Here is a 12519-nt window from a genome sequence, read left to right on the forward strand (position 1 = left end):
ATTTAAATCCAGAAAAAAAGACGAGTACCATAGACAGACAAAAAGAAATCCTTACACTAGTTAAAGAAAAAATAGATGAAGTGTTAAATCCCAGTAAGGCAAATTATAATCCTACGTTAACAGAAGCTGATATTTTCAAATCTGTAAACATAACTGAAGAGCAATATTATTGGGCTTTATCCATTTCACCTGACTCAGACTATGAGCTGCACCTTAAAAGACCAACAAACAGTTGTTTTATTAATAATTATTTTATTGCTGGTATTAAGGGTTTTAAAGCGAATGTTGACTTGCAACCTGTATTTAACCACTACAAGTGCATAACTTACGTGTGCTCATATTTTACCAAGGATGAGACTGAATGCTCACAGGCAATTATGAATGCTGCAAAGGAAGCTAAGAAAGAAAACTTGAGTGTCAGGGATAGCTTAAAAAGAATTGGTGCTGCTTTCCTCTCTACCAGAGAAGTCAGTTCACAAGAATGTGTTTACAGATGCATGCCTGAACTATGGTTACGAAAAATATTCCCTGCAACAGTTTTTGTAAGCACTGACCTACCAGAAAAAAGGGTACGCATTGCAAAATCACCAGAAGAACTTGATGAACTCGATAATGAAAGTACTGATATCTTTAAATCAAATATTATTGATCGATACACTTTAAGACCACAGTGTATTCCTTCTGTAGATAGGCTATGTCTGGCAGAGTTTGCTGCATACTATTATAAAGAATACAAAAAGGACTGCCAAGAAACAGCTGATGCTCAACCTGAGGTTTTAACTGACGATGTCATTGAATTACATCACAATTGTGATCCTGATACGTCACCTCCAGACAAAATAAGATTAATGAACACGCATGAAGTTATGAAGTGTAGAAAAGTAAAAGCTGTTATAAGATATCACAAGCCAAACAAAGCAAAAGAACATGAACTGTATTTTCATCATCTCCTGATGCTTTATTACCCATGGAGAGATGAAACAAGTCTTTTAGGAAGTGATCAAACATATGCTTCTAAATTCTATGAGCATGAAGTACAAGCTGTAGTGGAACGAAACAGAGAGAAATTTGAGCCTGATGCTGATGCTGTTACAGAAGCACTTGATTTTCTTCGAAATAACCAGGGCAATATCATCCACTCCAGCTATGATTCTATGAATGACCAGGAAAATGCAGATTTACAATCTGAAGAGCAAGATGATTCAGCACCAAACGAGTCATTTAATGAACTATTACCTACACATCTTGTTTCATCATCAGAAACTGAGAATCATTCAAACCTTGGAATGATAACATACAACCAGCCAACAGAAATTAGTGATGATAAGCTACGGGAGTGTGTTAGATCATTGAACAAAAAACAGCGCTATGCTTATGATATAATTCTCACCTGGTGTAGAAGTAAAATGAAAAACATGAATAGTCTAAAACCTGAAGAAGTAAAACCAATTCATTTATTTATAACTGGTGGAGCAGGTGCTGGTAAAAGTCACTTGATCCAAACAATCTACCACACTGTCACAAAGACCTTTAGACATCCTCCAATGAATCCTGAATTACCTACAGTTCTTTTAATGGCACCTACTGGAGTTGCTGCTATTAACATAGATGGGACAACAATAAACACTGCCTTGGCAATTCCCAAAGAAACAGGTGATAATTTATCTGCAATGTCTGACCAAAAGAAAACACAGATGAGAATGTTACTAGCTGACCTCAAGTTGATCATAATAGATGAAATCTCTATGGTTGCTAACAATACTTTGCTTCATATCCACCAAAGACTAAAAGAAATTGTTGGCACATCAAATGTTCACCTGTTTGCAGGCATTAGCATTCTTGCTATTGGTGACATGTATCAACTACCACCAATACGCAGGAAACCTGTTTTTGCAAATTACAAAAATGATGTGTTTAACTTGTGCCACCCATGGCACCTATTCACAATGATAGAGCTTGTTGATATCATGAGGCAGAAGGATGACCAGCCATTTGCTGAACTTCTGAATAGGTTCCGTACAGCAACTCAAACTGAAGAAGATATCAAGTGCATCCAATCTAGATCTATAGATCCATCAGATGTTAATTACCCATCAGATGCTCTTCACATCTGGGCTGAAAATAATCCAGTCAATCGACACAATGAAATGAAATTGCACCAAATACCTGCACAGTTGTTTAACCTTAAAGCCACAGATCAGTACCCGCCTAATGTATCACAGCAAGATATTAACAGAATTTTAGCTAGACCCAGGTCTGAAACTGGTGGACTTGATGCTAATATCTGTATAAAGGAATCTGCTAGAGTTATGTTAACCAACAACATTGATATTGCAGATAGACTTATAAATGGTCAACTAGGAACTGTTGTTAAAATTGAAGTAAATCAAAATAACAAAAAACCCACCATTATCTATGTAAAATTTGATGATGCCAAAGCTGGCAACAATTTAATTCAAAAGAGTACTAGCAGTTTTGTGCGACAAAACAGAGTTGTACCCATAGAACCTGTCCTAGCAAAAATTAAAATACATCCACATAAACCTTCTTCTCCAGAAATACAGAGAATGCAATTCCCTTTAACATTGGCCTATGCTGTTAGCATTCACAAAGTACAGGGATTGGTCAAACAGAGATCATTCAATTATGGTCAGGTATATGTTGCACTGAGCCGAGCAACCTCTTTAAATGGTATTCACATTCTAGGAAAAATTAACAGCAAACATGTGAAAGCAGATCCTCGGGTACATAAAGAATATGAAAGACTGCGAGACATCTCAAAAACCATGGGAACTAGTGAAAAATACAAGGATAATTCAGTGCTCACTATATGTCTATTAAACATACGATCACTCAAAAAACATAGTGTAGATATCAAGTATGATGCAAACATAAAGAACAGTGATCTAATTGCACTGACAGAAACACAACTTGTACCTCATAGCAATGACACTGACATAAAATATCATCTACTACCATTTACTCTCTACAGGCAAGATCATCCTACTGATAGATTTTTAAGTTTGGCACTGTGTACCAGAAGATCAATAGAAACTAAGGAACATGAATACTTTCCACAAGTAAATGCAATGAAATTTGTAATAATTTTGAATACATCTACAACTATGTGTCCCAATTTTACAGTTCTTTTTCTTTACCGAAAGAACAACTCAAATATAATACAGTATGTAAGCCATCTACGAAATATCCTTGGCACTTATCCAATCGACATCATTCTTGGGGATTTCAATATCAACTACTTAAATGATGATAGCATAAGACCGCTAAAATCTTTAATGACCTCTCTAGGTTATTCACAGTTTGTACAAAGTCCAACTTTTGTTTCATCAGGAAACATACTTGACCAAATTTACCTAAAAACAACAAAATTTGACATCATAGAGAATACTGTAATTAGTGTCTACTACTCTGACCATGATGCTGTTAAAATATCCATAAAATATAACAAAAATATTTATATTTATTTAAACTGTCATGCAAAGCATATAATATTTATTTATAGCAATAACTGTAAATATAAAATTTTCATAAATGTACAAATGTGTCTTGGCAGGAACCATGTGCTGTTAAAATATCCATATGCTAGCTATAACTAAAATGATATTATGAAACTTTCATGCAAGGATCTTTTACAATGAAAATAAAAGAACTCTTCTAGAGATTTTGAAAAAAGGTGTCGCAAAGACCTGGCAAAGAGATCACAAGTCCAGCTAGAACAAAACTGGAAATTCATAAAATCCTAATCTACCACAGTGTCCTCAAAAGCAGACAAATTGGTGCACCACCTTGACAAGTTTCATCAGTTTCGTCTTAAATATTATAAACATTTATCTATAATATTATTATTGTTATTATATGCATCATTTGACTTAGGCAAAGCAGATTAAATCTAAGGCTCTGCAACCAGTGGAGAGAAAAACATGTTACACAATAATGTAATTGTTTTGGAATAAGCAGAGATTTTGATATTCATCTGTCAATCAATTTGAAATTACCAAGAAAATTTTTTTCTAGAAGTTGATAAATTCTATCAATTCCTTTGTCAAAAAGGATCATGTTCATATGCCACAAGAACTTCCAAACTTGCCCAAGAACCTGAGGAGACAATCTTTCTTTCTAAGCTAGAAGTTCCCATAACCAGAATGGGAGACTTCAGAGGTCTGTTGACAAGCATTTTACAAGGCACCACCATATGGTGCCTCACCCCCTGCCTGTGCTCTGCACCACGAGTAGGTAAGTTTACTTATTACTTTGTATCTTTCATCTTACTCAAATATTCCCAGGCAGGACTCTTAATAACTATAAACAACAGGCATGCTTCTTATATGACGTACCAGTTCAGACCACCATTAAAGGAGAACTGAAGGCCAAAACCAACAACTTTTCCAACATTTTTTTTTTGGAAATTAACCTAACATAAGTAAAGTTAAGTTTGTGGAGTTACTTCTTCTCATTTCTTGTTTTTTGCGACAAAATTACGTTCGAAGTTGGGCTTTTCCCACTATTTTGGCCTTTTCAGGGCGGGCTCAAAAACTAAGTCAGGCGCCTGCTGTGAGGTATGATACGGGGAACAGAGATTTCTTAATCAACAGAAACAAGGTAAACACAAGTGCTGCTGTGGATATTTTCTTTGTTGCTTTGCTGTTTCTTCATGGACTCAATATTCACAACAAACATCAGTCTAAACACTGCTTCTCACATGTCTTCCCCATATTATACATCATAAGCTGCAAAAATGACCGCTGACTCCTCCACTCTGAGCCGCAATACTGATAGACTAAAATTGGAATAAAAACTTTTTTTTAGGTGGAAGAGCGACAGATATGCCAGGAAAAAAGTTGAAAACTTTATTGTGTATGGTCTAAAGTTTAAACAAAAAATCCTTCTTTTTTTGCCTTCAGTTCCCCTTTAAAAAAATAATAAAATAAAATAATAATAATAATAATAATAATAATAATAATAATTATTATTATTATTATTATTATTAGTAGTAGTAGTAGTAGTAGTAGTAGTAGTAGTAGTATTATTATTGTAAAAACAATAAAAGAAATATTTCAAAAGCCCACCTTATTTACAATAACAAATACTTATTCGTAAAAATAAAATCTGGAACCTTGTTATTAAATATATTTTTTTCTTTTAGGGTGTTAGGATGAAAATTCCATCAACGACATGTAGTTATCAGAGGATCATAGGTAAGACTCTTACTAAAGGAATTCTGATTTCTTTTTTCTTGGTTTGCACGTAACATGCTGAAAAATACATCTTTCAAAAGTCCCCCAGTTGTTGATATGAAAATATCTTTTCGCTCTTTTCATGGTCCCATTGCTTGCATATTTTGTCTGTTATGTAAATTCCTTTAAAACCAAAAACACTTGGGACGAACCCACATTCATCTTCCGTAAAAGTTAAAAGTTCTTAAAGTTTTCTCATTTCCTTTTTTTTGCAGAAATACAATGTACATCCAACAAGAGAACAATAATTATTGTTAGGCTATTAAGTAAAAACTCAAGTGAAGTTATGATCCTCGCAGTTATGAAAACAATTCTAGCAATTGCGTAGAAAAGCCTGAAAAATTCAGGACTTCAACAGGGTCTCAACCCATGACCTTGCGATACCAGTGTGACACTCTAACCAACTGAGCCATGAAGCCAATGTATTTGGAAGCTGGTCATTTGTGGATTCAAGTGTTCCCACGATGAATGAAGCAATGAACGAAATGATACATGAGTATTACTGGTCATGTAAATGCTCGGCATCTATGGTCAGAAACACACATGGGCTCCTGCTATGATCTAGGATTCCAAAAGATTTATATCAGGAGACTGCAAAAGTATCTTACAAACACCTTAAATCAGAAGCAGTGAACCGTTACACTGACAGTACTTTGATAAACTCTGACAGTAGAATGGAAGCCCCAAGCAACTGCACAGAACATTGATCTTCTATCAGGCCAAGAGGAAGCCTACGAGCAACAAACAAACTTTTGCCCGCCAAAACCACAGAGATTGCCATATGACAGAATAAAGTCCAAACTCCAAATGCGTTAAAAGGATTTATTCCATATTACACGCATGTAAGACTTAACTCCTCGACAACATTCAAGCTTGAACGGTTTACAATACACTTCTGAGACGATTCCACACAATCCTGCTTCAGACTCTGTCCCAATTATTAACTTTACCGCGGTCCTATTACAGTTGTTGGATATCACAAACTTGTCACGTAACAAGTCCTTTCACGGTTTCTAAATGAAAGGAAAAATGTTGCTAGTATAATGCTTCGAATAACACACAAATGGTTCTCTGAAAACCAACTTACAGAACACGCTTGAAGTCCACCAAATAACAAAACAACATGGCAGGCAAACTCTCACATGGTCCTCGGACCGCACGAAATTGGATACTAAGGACACAAGCTAAACCGCTGATCAAACTTGAATTTACAATAATAGCCTTTCTCCGCCGAAATCAACTCACTTCCAGCCCAGCCGTTAAACTCAAAAAAATTGTAATTACTTCAAGCTTACCTGTATAGAAGAAACAACTACATATGTTGTACAACGTCTAAAATCTAATGCCTCCTCGTGTATCCTAAATTAAACTCCCAACAATGAAGAAAACCTAAATTCATCGTTTTTTACGTGCTCACTGCAACTAAGTACCACTCCACCACACAGCCGACTTAGAGAATCGAGCGGCCCTGAGAATAAATGAGAAATATGCTGCATCCGCATTCAATCCCCTGGCCTCCTTCTTCCATTGTAGGAGTTACCAGGAGTACCTATTGCATTCTTAAACTTTTTTTCTTCGGATTGCCACACCCACCATTACTCTGAGAAAAATCCACTTATCACCCAACTGAGTGTCCCAGTGTTTCGCTCCTGGTGTAACACTTACAAACGGGCAACCCAGTTTACGCTCACAGAGCGTCTAGTTTGTTTTGACCAGAGTTGATTACCGTGGGAGGAATATTATAAACGAATTCGAAAGTTACCGTTGGCTTTAATTAATTTTGAGAGAAACACATTTAAAGCATGTTGAATGTTACTTTCTGTACCTTTTCGACGACTATATTGCGGCAAAGGCCGGCGTAATTCTTCCTCCGAACTTCACTGAATATGCAATCTTTTAAGCTTGACATCTTAATTTGTAATTGAGATACCCTGCGAGCAGAGTCTCTTTCGATCTTCCTAGATAAGTCGGGAAGAGGAAAGTAGACTCTGCTCGCCGCCTCCACATTCTTTGAGTTGCCGCTCATCCAAAGAATTGGATGAGTCAGTCCAGTTTCGACTCGTCAAACCTGTTTTTTTAATTTTTGCGCATGATCAATCGCCACGCGTCATCAATATTTTGAAATTTATGACAGCGTGGCAATTTTAACTGTTAGAATTCCCATGAGTTTTTCCTATGTGTGTCGGTTACAGAAACTTGTGTGACAGAAACCTATAAATTTTTCAGTAAAATGGCATTTTAAGAGTATGGACTATCTTGAGTTTCCAATGAAATGATTCCTTGATTGTCGTGTGTTTGCCAGAGTTGTTGGAAAATATCCCGACTGTTTGTTTTCGTTTTGTGCTTTTGTGGCTACAGGTCACGCATGACTGACACCGAATACATTTAAATTTTTAACGCATGCTCAATGCGAAATGTGGAGGCGGCGAGCAGAGTCTACTTTCCTCTTCCCGAATTATCTAGGAAGATCGAAAGAGACTCTGCTCGCAGGGTATAATTGAGATAACCTAGCATTTTGTCGTTGGACGGTTTGGCAATAGATTTTTAAAGAAAAAAAGGAGAAATACATTATTCCTTTAACGTGTTTGCCCATGAAGGTTTCTTTGGCGATTTTTTCGGGTAATATCTTCAGTTGCAGTGTATTTCTAGAAGTTGCACGCAGTAAAATCATGATAAATTTGGCAGTTAATTTTTTGATGGAGTACGAACTGTAAGATGGGCTCGCAAAGTTTCTTTTATTTTTGTACAATTGGTCTCTCTGGAAACATGTCATTTTAGTTTCTGGAGTGCAAGTTTTAAGTTAAATCAACTGGAAGTTTTACGAAGCAATCTTGACTCCAAATTGTGCAAACAAACCGTGTTATGCACAGTAAGTGATACACAGATATTCAAAACATGCATTCGTGTAACTTACGATTTTATCAGCATCTCCACGTGTTGATATATATGTCCTTTGTCTCATCCAGGAAACCAATATGCATCGGCTTTCATTGCCATTTGAAAGAACCAGCTATTTAGCTTTCAAAAGATCAGGGAAGTTTGTGCCAAAGTATTTTCAACCACATGGCCACAGAGCTCGACAACGGAATCCCTAATTTCACTCTTTCCAGAGATTCAAACCCGATTCTGGACAAGTAATGAGATGTTTCAAATGGTATATCTCCATTTATACAAACAAAATCAAGTTGCACCGTCCACGTCATTGTAAGAACAAAAGGCAGCAAATTTTTTAGTACACTGATGGCGGATAGTCTCGAGGACTTCGCGAGATCTCCGCGCAATCACGATTTCATTTTCACTTCCGGCGTTTCAATAGCCAATCAGATCACGAGTTTGGTCGGCCAAAATTTTGCCGACCGTCCGGAATTCTTGAGAGACTTTTTTAGCGAGCGCCGACATAAGAGAACATACTGGCGAAGGACTGGCGAAGCTAAAAATGGGCCTGATCGCAGGAATCGCAGGTTACTGGGAACCAGGTTGAATTCTTCGTAGGTCACACGATATGGTTATGTCACGCGATACTTCGCTCACAAAGGAAGGAGCATCCCAGGACCAAATCAGTGTTTTGAACGTTCCAATCTCACTTTCTTGTTAATTCGACAGCTGTTTATCATTACAGAGAAAACATGTCAGTCAGTGAAGAAAACTGGCAAACAAAAAAACCCACTATCAGAGAAAGAACCAAGTTTATATTCAACAACGACCTCTTCAGCGATGTGAAGTTTGTGGTTCGCAAAAGCGATGGCGAAAGTGAAAGCAAACAAGCGATTCCAGCTCACAAGTTAATACTGTCGACTGGCAGTCCTGTGTTTGAAGCTATGTTTTATGGTGAGCTAGCGGAGACTAGTGACTCCATTGAACTGCCTGACTGTGAATATGAGAGTCTGTTGGAGTTGTTTCGTTATTTGTACAGCGATGAAGTGAACCTAAGCGGAAGTAATGTTATGGGAGTGTTGTATTTGGCGAAGAAATATATTGTGCCTTCTCTGGCCGTTAAATGCACGGAATATCTGCAGGATCACTTGAATCCATCCAATGTGTTCACCATCTTGCTATCTGCACGGAAATATGACGAGGAGAAGCTAGTGGATCGATGCTGGAAGGTGATTGACAAACAAACTGAAGCTGCTGTGAAATCGGAGAGATTTGCGCTAATTGACAGACCTTTACTTGAAGAACTCGTCGAAAGGGATACCCTTGACATCTCGGAGGTAGAATTGTTTAAAGGTGTGGTTCAGTGGGCAAACAAGGAAGTGGCAAGGCGAGGCATAGTCGCAGATGGACGAGAGAAAAGAAGCATCATCGGAGAACGGATCATAAGAGCAATTCGCTTTCCCATTATGAAGCAGGATGAATTTGCTGCAGTTGTTATGGACAGCAAAATTCTCTCGTACGATGAAGTTTCCACTTTGATTAAACATTTCAGTGCAGTGGAAAGTTCGCCGATGGAATTTCCAGTCTTAAAGCGATCCGGGCCCCAAGCTATGTTGATGCGATGTAGTAGGTTTAATTCAATCAAATTTGGCTGGAAGGATTTAGGATTTGAGAAAGTGGTGTCTTTTTCTGTTGACCGTGACATTGAACTGTATGGAGTATCCCTTTTTGGCAGCAAGGACGCAGTTTATTCTGTCCAGGTCAGGATAAGTGAATTTGAGCCGTTTTTTCCCTTTGGTATGGTGATCTTCTCACAAGCAGTAGGTCCATTTTCATCGGTACTAAGAGCGTCAGGGGAATGTTTTGTTTTTGATTTTCTGTTTGAGAAGACGGTTTCTTTGAAAAAAGACAGCTCCTACAAATTATCATCAGAAATCCATGGCCCTCAATCTCGGTACAGCGTTAATGGTCAGAGTACCATAATTTGCTCAGGTGTAAAGTTTACTTTTAAACCAACAGATTTATCCAATGGAGTTACAACCGGGTGCCTTAATGAGTTAATTTTCAGCTTTAAAGAGTAGTTGTCAAGAAAAGTGAAAATGTCTGGGCATTAAGAGGCCCTTTGCATGACTGTGTCACGTGACCTTTTCAATCATAAAAAAACGGTTGTGGTACAAACGAGGTGTCAGAAATGGAAAGAGCGTGATGAAAGTAGTAGGAATGTCGAATTTGAGGCCATTGACGTTTAAGTGCGTGATTTTAGAGTGGTTTAAAAGTTTGAAAAATGTAAAAGAATTGTGTGCTGGATGCAAATGGTACCACAACCATTTTTTTTTATTGACAAGTTCACGTGACACAGTCATGCAAAGGGCCTATCATGCCTTTAAGCTTGTTTTTAATGTAAACAACTTTATGACGTAGATAGATTGTTACAGTAGTTAAACATTGTGTATAAGGCAAACTTAATCAAAAACGACAATAAATGGCTTTAATTGTCGTATTTATTGGATTGACTGAAGTGAAGGAGTTCAAAATGATTTCCATCTTGATGGGTAGGCAAAGCGGTCAGGAATTACAGTGTTTGTATGGGAATCCGATAACAAATAACTTCTTCCAAAATTGACTCGGAATTTTTCACAATTTCTGAATCGCAACGTTAAAATACTAGGTAGAAGATTGTATTCACCAAGTTTGAAGGATGTAGCTTGGCTAGAAGACGCTCAGTTTATTTTTTGAATTTTCCACACATTTGTCTGTAAATTTGGCTGGGTAGACAAACGGCTAGACTCAGTTTGTGGGAAAAGACTAATGTATGGAAAACCGTGATAAGGCCTATTTAATTTATGCATCAGGTTGCACATCGCTTAACACGAGCCGGAGGTTCCGATATGTTTATTGAAATGATTGCTTTGTAGTAATCTCCCAGGGCTATTTCATAACGATGTCACAGCAACCATGTTGACATTCAGAACAAAACAGTAGAACTTCTCATTGAATGTTAACTGTACTAGTAAGGACCAGCGTTTTAAAAGAGAAGCATTAGATCCTGTAGAAGCATCTAAATAGCGGTAGAAAAATTACCAAAAACGAAAAAGAGCTATAGGCCCATTGATCGGTGATGGAATATGTTATCTTTTAGCGAACACTTCAGAAGGCACCGCCTTTCTCAATCAGGGTTTTACAAGCAAAAAACTTATAAAACCCTCATGAATTGAGAACGAGAGTGCCTCTTAGTTTAGAAATGTAAACAAATATATTCATTTACCGCTCAACCAGACTGCATATCTCACTGATACAAGTTTTCATTCGTCGGCGCCCCTCAAAGCTTTTAAGGGCTAATTTTACGATGTTGTTTGGGGAACTTTATCCATCCTGCCTGTCTATAATCAATTAGGGAAGTAAGAGATGCCCCTGTCTAGAACATTATCAGGCCACTATGCGGGGTACTTCGTCCCCCACGCTTTTCTAACAATAAGTGGGAAGACGAGAGAGCTGCTAGCAATTGAGAGCTGTGAGGTTGCGCTTACCAAAAATAGTCCCTGCGCAAGAAGACTTGAAAAATAAACTATTTGCAGATGTGATTACAAAGGCAGCAATTTTCTCTCAGTTATTTTAAGAGTGAGTGTTGGCCTGACAGGGGGTTGCGCCCGCGAACTTTCGGTCGGATGTTCAATCAACTGAGCCATGTACACTTTTCGTCAAGAGCTGAAAATATGAAGATCATGAGTTGTTCAGGATCAAATATTCTTTTTCATGTCTTTTGAACAATGATGACGCTTTCTTGTCAATCCGGTAGAAATTTTGCTAAAATGGAACAATAACACAATTTTAGGTGTCTCTATGTGGCGATTCATTTCCCTCATTCAGAAAGTTGGGACCGATCATTGCGACGCTAAAACTACTTTTAATACGTTGAAGTAATGTCGTAAGAAAATACCAGAGTCTACACAAACCTCGTGTTAAACGTGGACTTGCAGGGGCACCCAACGAATCTGTTCCTCACATTATCTGTTCCCCAGAGGAATCTTGCTGGCTGGCAAAAATACAGGTGTTTCGATGAGCTGGCTGGGAAATTTTGTTATTGATAAAGGTTTTGCCTGGGAATTACTGACTTTTTCTAGCATTTCAACCCGAGCTGGCTTTAGAAACTCTGAAGACTGAGGACGACTAAAAAAAAAAAAAAAAAAAAACCCCTTCCCTCTCCCAGAGAGTAGTCACAAACATGTCAGAGTGATTGCGCTTGCGGAAAAAACCTGTTTTGTCCCGGTTTTGTCGCTTTTGTTCGGTCGTTTTGGATCGAGGGATTTGAAAGCGCGCGGAATTCCTGGCTGGGAAATAAATTTGATCAGCTGGCTGGGAAACCAACCAATTTTATCTAGCTGGCTGGGAA

General features: G+C 37.8%; 2 protein-coding genes across 2 annotated transcripts; both read left to right on the forward strand.

The window, feature by feature from the left end:
* The first annotated feature begins 351 nt into the window (after positions 1–351).
* On the forward strand, positions 352–5583 carry LOC138044761 (uncharacterized). The gene is made up of 3 exons (XM_068891182.1): positions 352–3410; positions 5165–5216; positions 5471–5583. Exons 1-3 carry the CDS (start codon positions 378–380, stop codon positions 5581–5583), a joined length of 3198 nt encoding a protein of 1065 aa, XP_068747283.1. The 5' UTR covers positions 352–377.
* Positions 5584–8624: 3041 nt separating this feature from the next.
* LOC138045572 (BTB/POZ domain-containing protein 6-like) lies at positions 8625–10629 on the forward strand. Its single transcript, XM_068892120.1, has one exon. It carries the CDS (start codon positions 8882–8884, stop codon positions 10208–10210), a length of 1329 nt encoding a protein of 442 aa, XP_068748221.1. The 5' UTR covers positions 8625–8881; the 3' UTR covers positions 10211–10629.
* The last annotated feature ends 1890 nt before the right edge of the window (positions 10630–12519 follow it).

Source organism: Montipora capricornis, chromosome 4, assembly GCF_036669925.1.
Source record: "Montipora capricornis isolate CH-2021 chromosome 4, ASM3666992v2, whole genome shotgun sequence".
NCBI lineage: Eukaryota > Metazoa > Cnidaria > Anthozoa > Scleractinia > Acroporidae > Montipora > Montipora capricornis.

Excerpts from the sequence above, each read along its gene's own strand:
- LOC138044761 (XM_068891182.1), top strand. The coding sequence starts at position 378 with ATGAATGCTGCAAAGGAAGCTAAGAAAGAAAACTTGAGTGTCAGGGAT. Across the intron at positions 3,411-5,164 it reads TTGACATCATAGAGAATACT|GGTGTTAGGATGAAAATTCC; the intron begins GTAATTAGTGTC and ends TTTTTCTTTTAG. Across the intron at positions 5,217-5,470 it reads TAGTTATCAGAGGATCATAG|AAATACAATGTACATCCAAC; the intron begins GTAAGACTCTTA and ends TTTTTTTTGCAG.
- LOC138045572 (XM_068892120.1), top strand. The coding sequence starts at position 8,882 with ATGTCAGTCAGTGAAGAAAACTGGCAAACAAAAAAACCCACTATCAGA.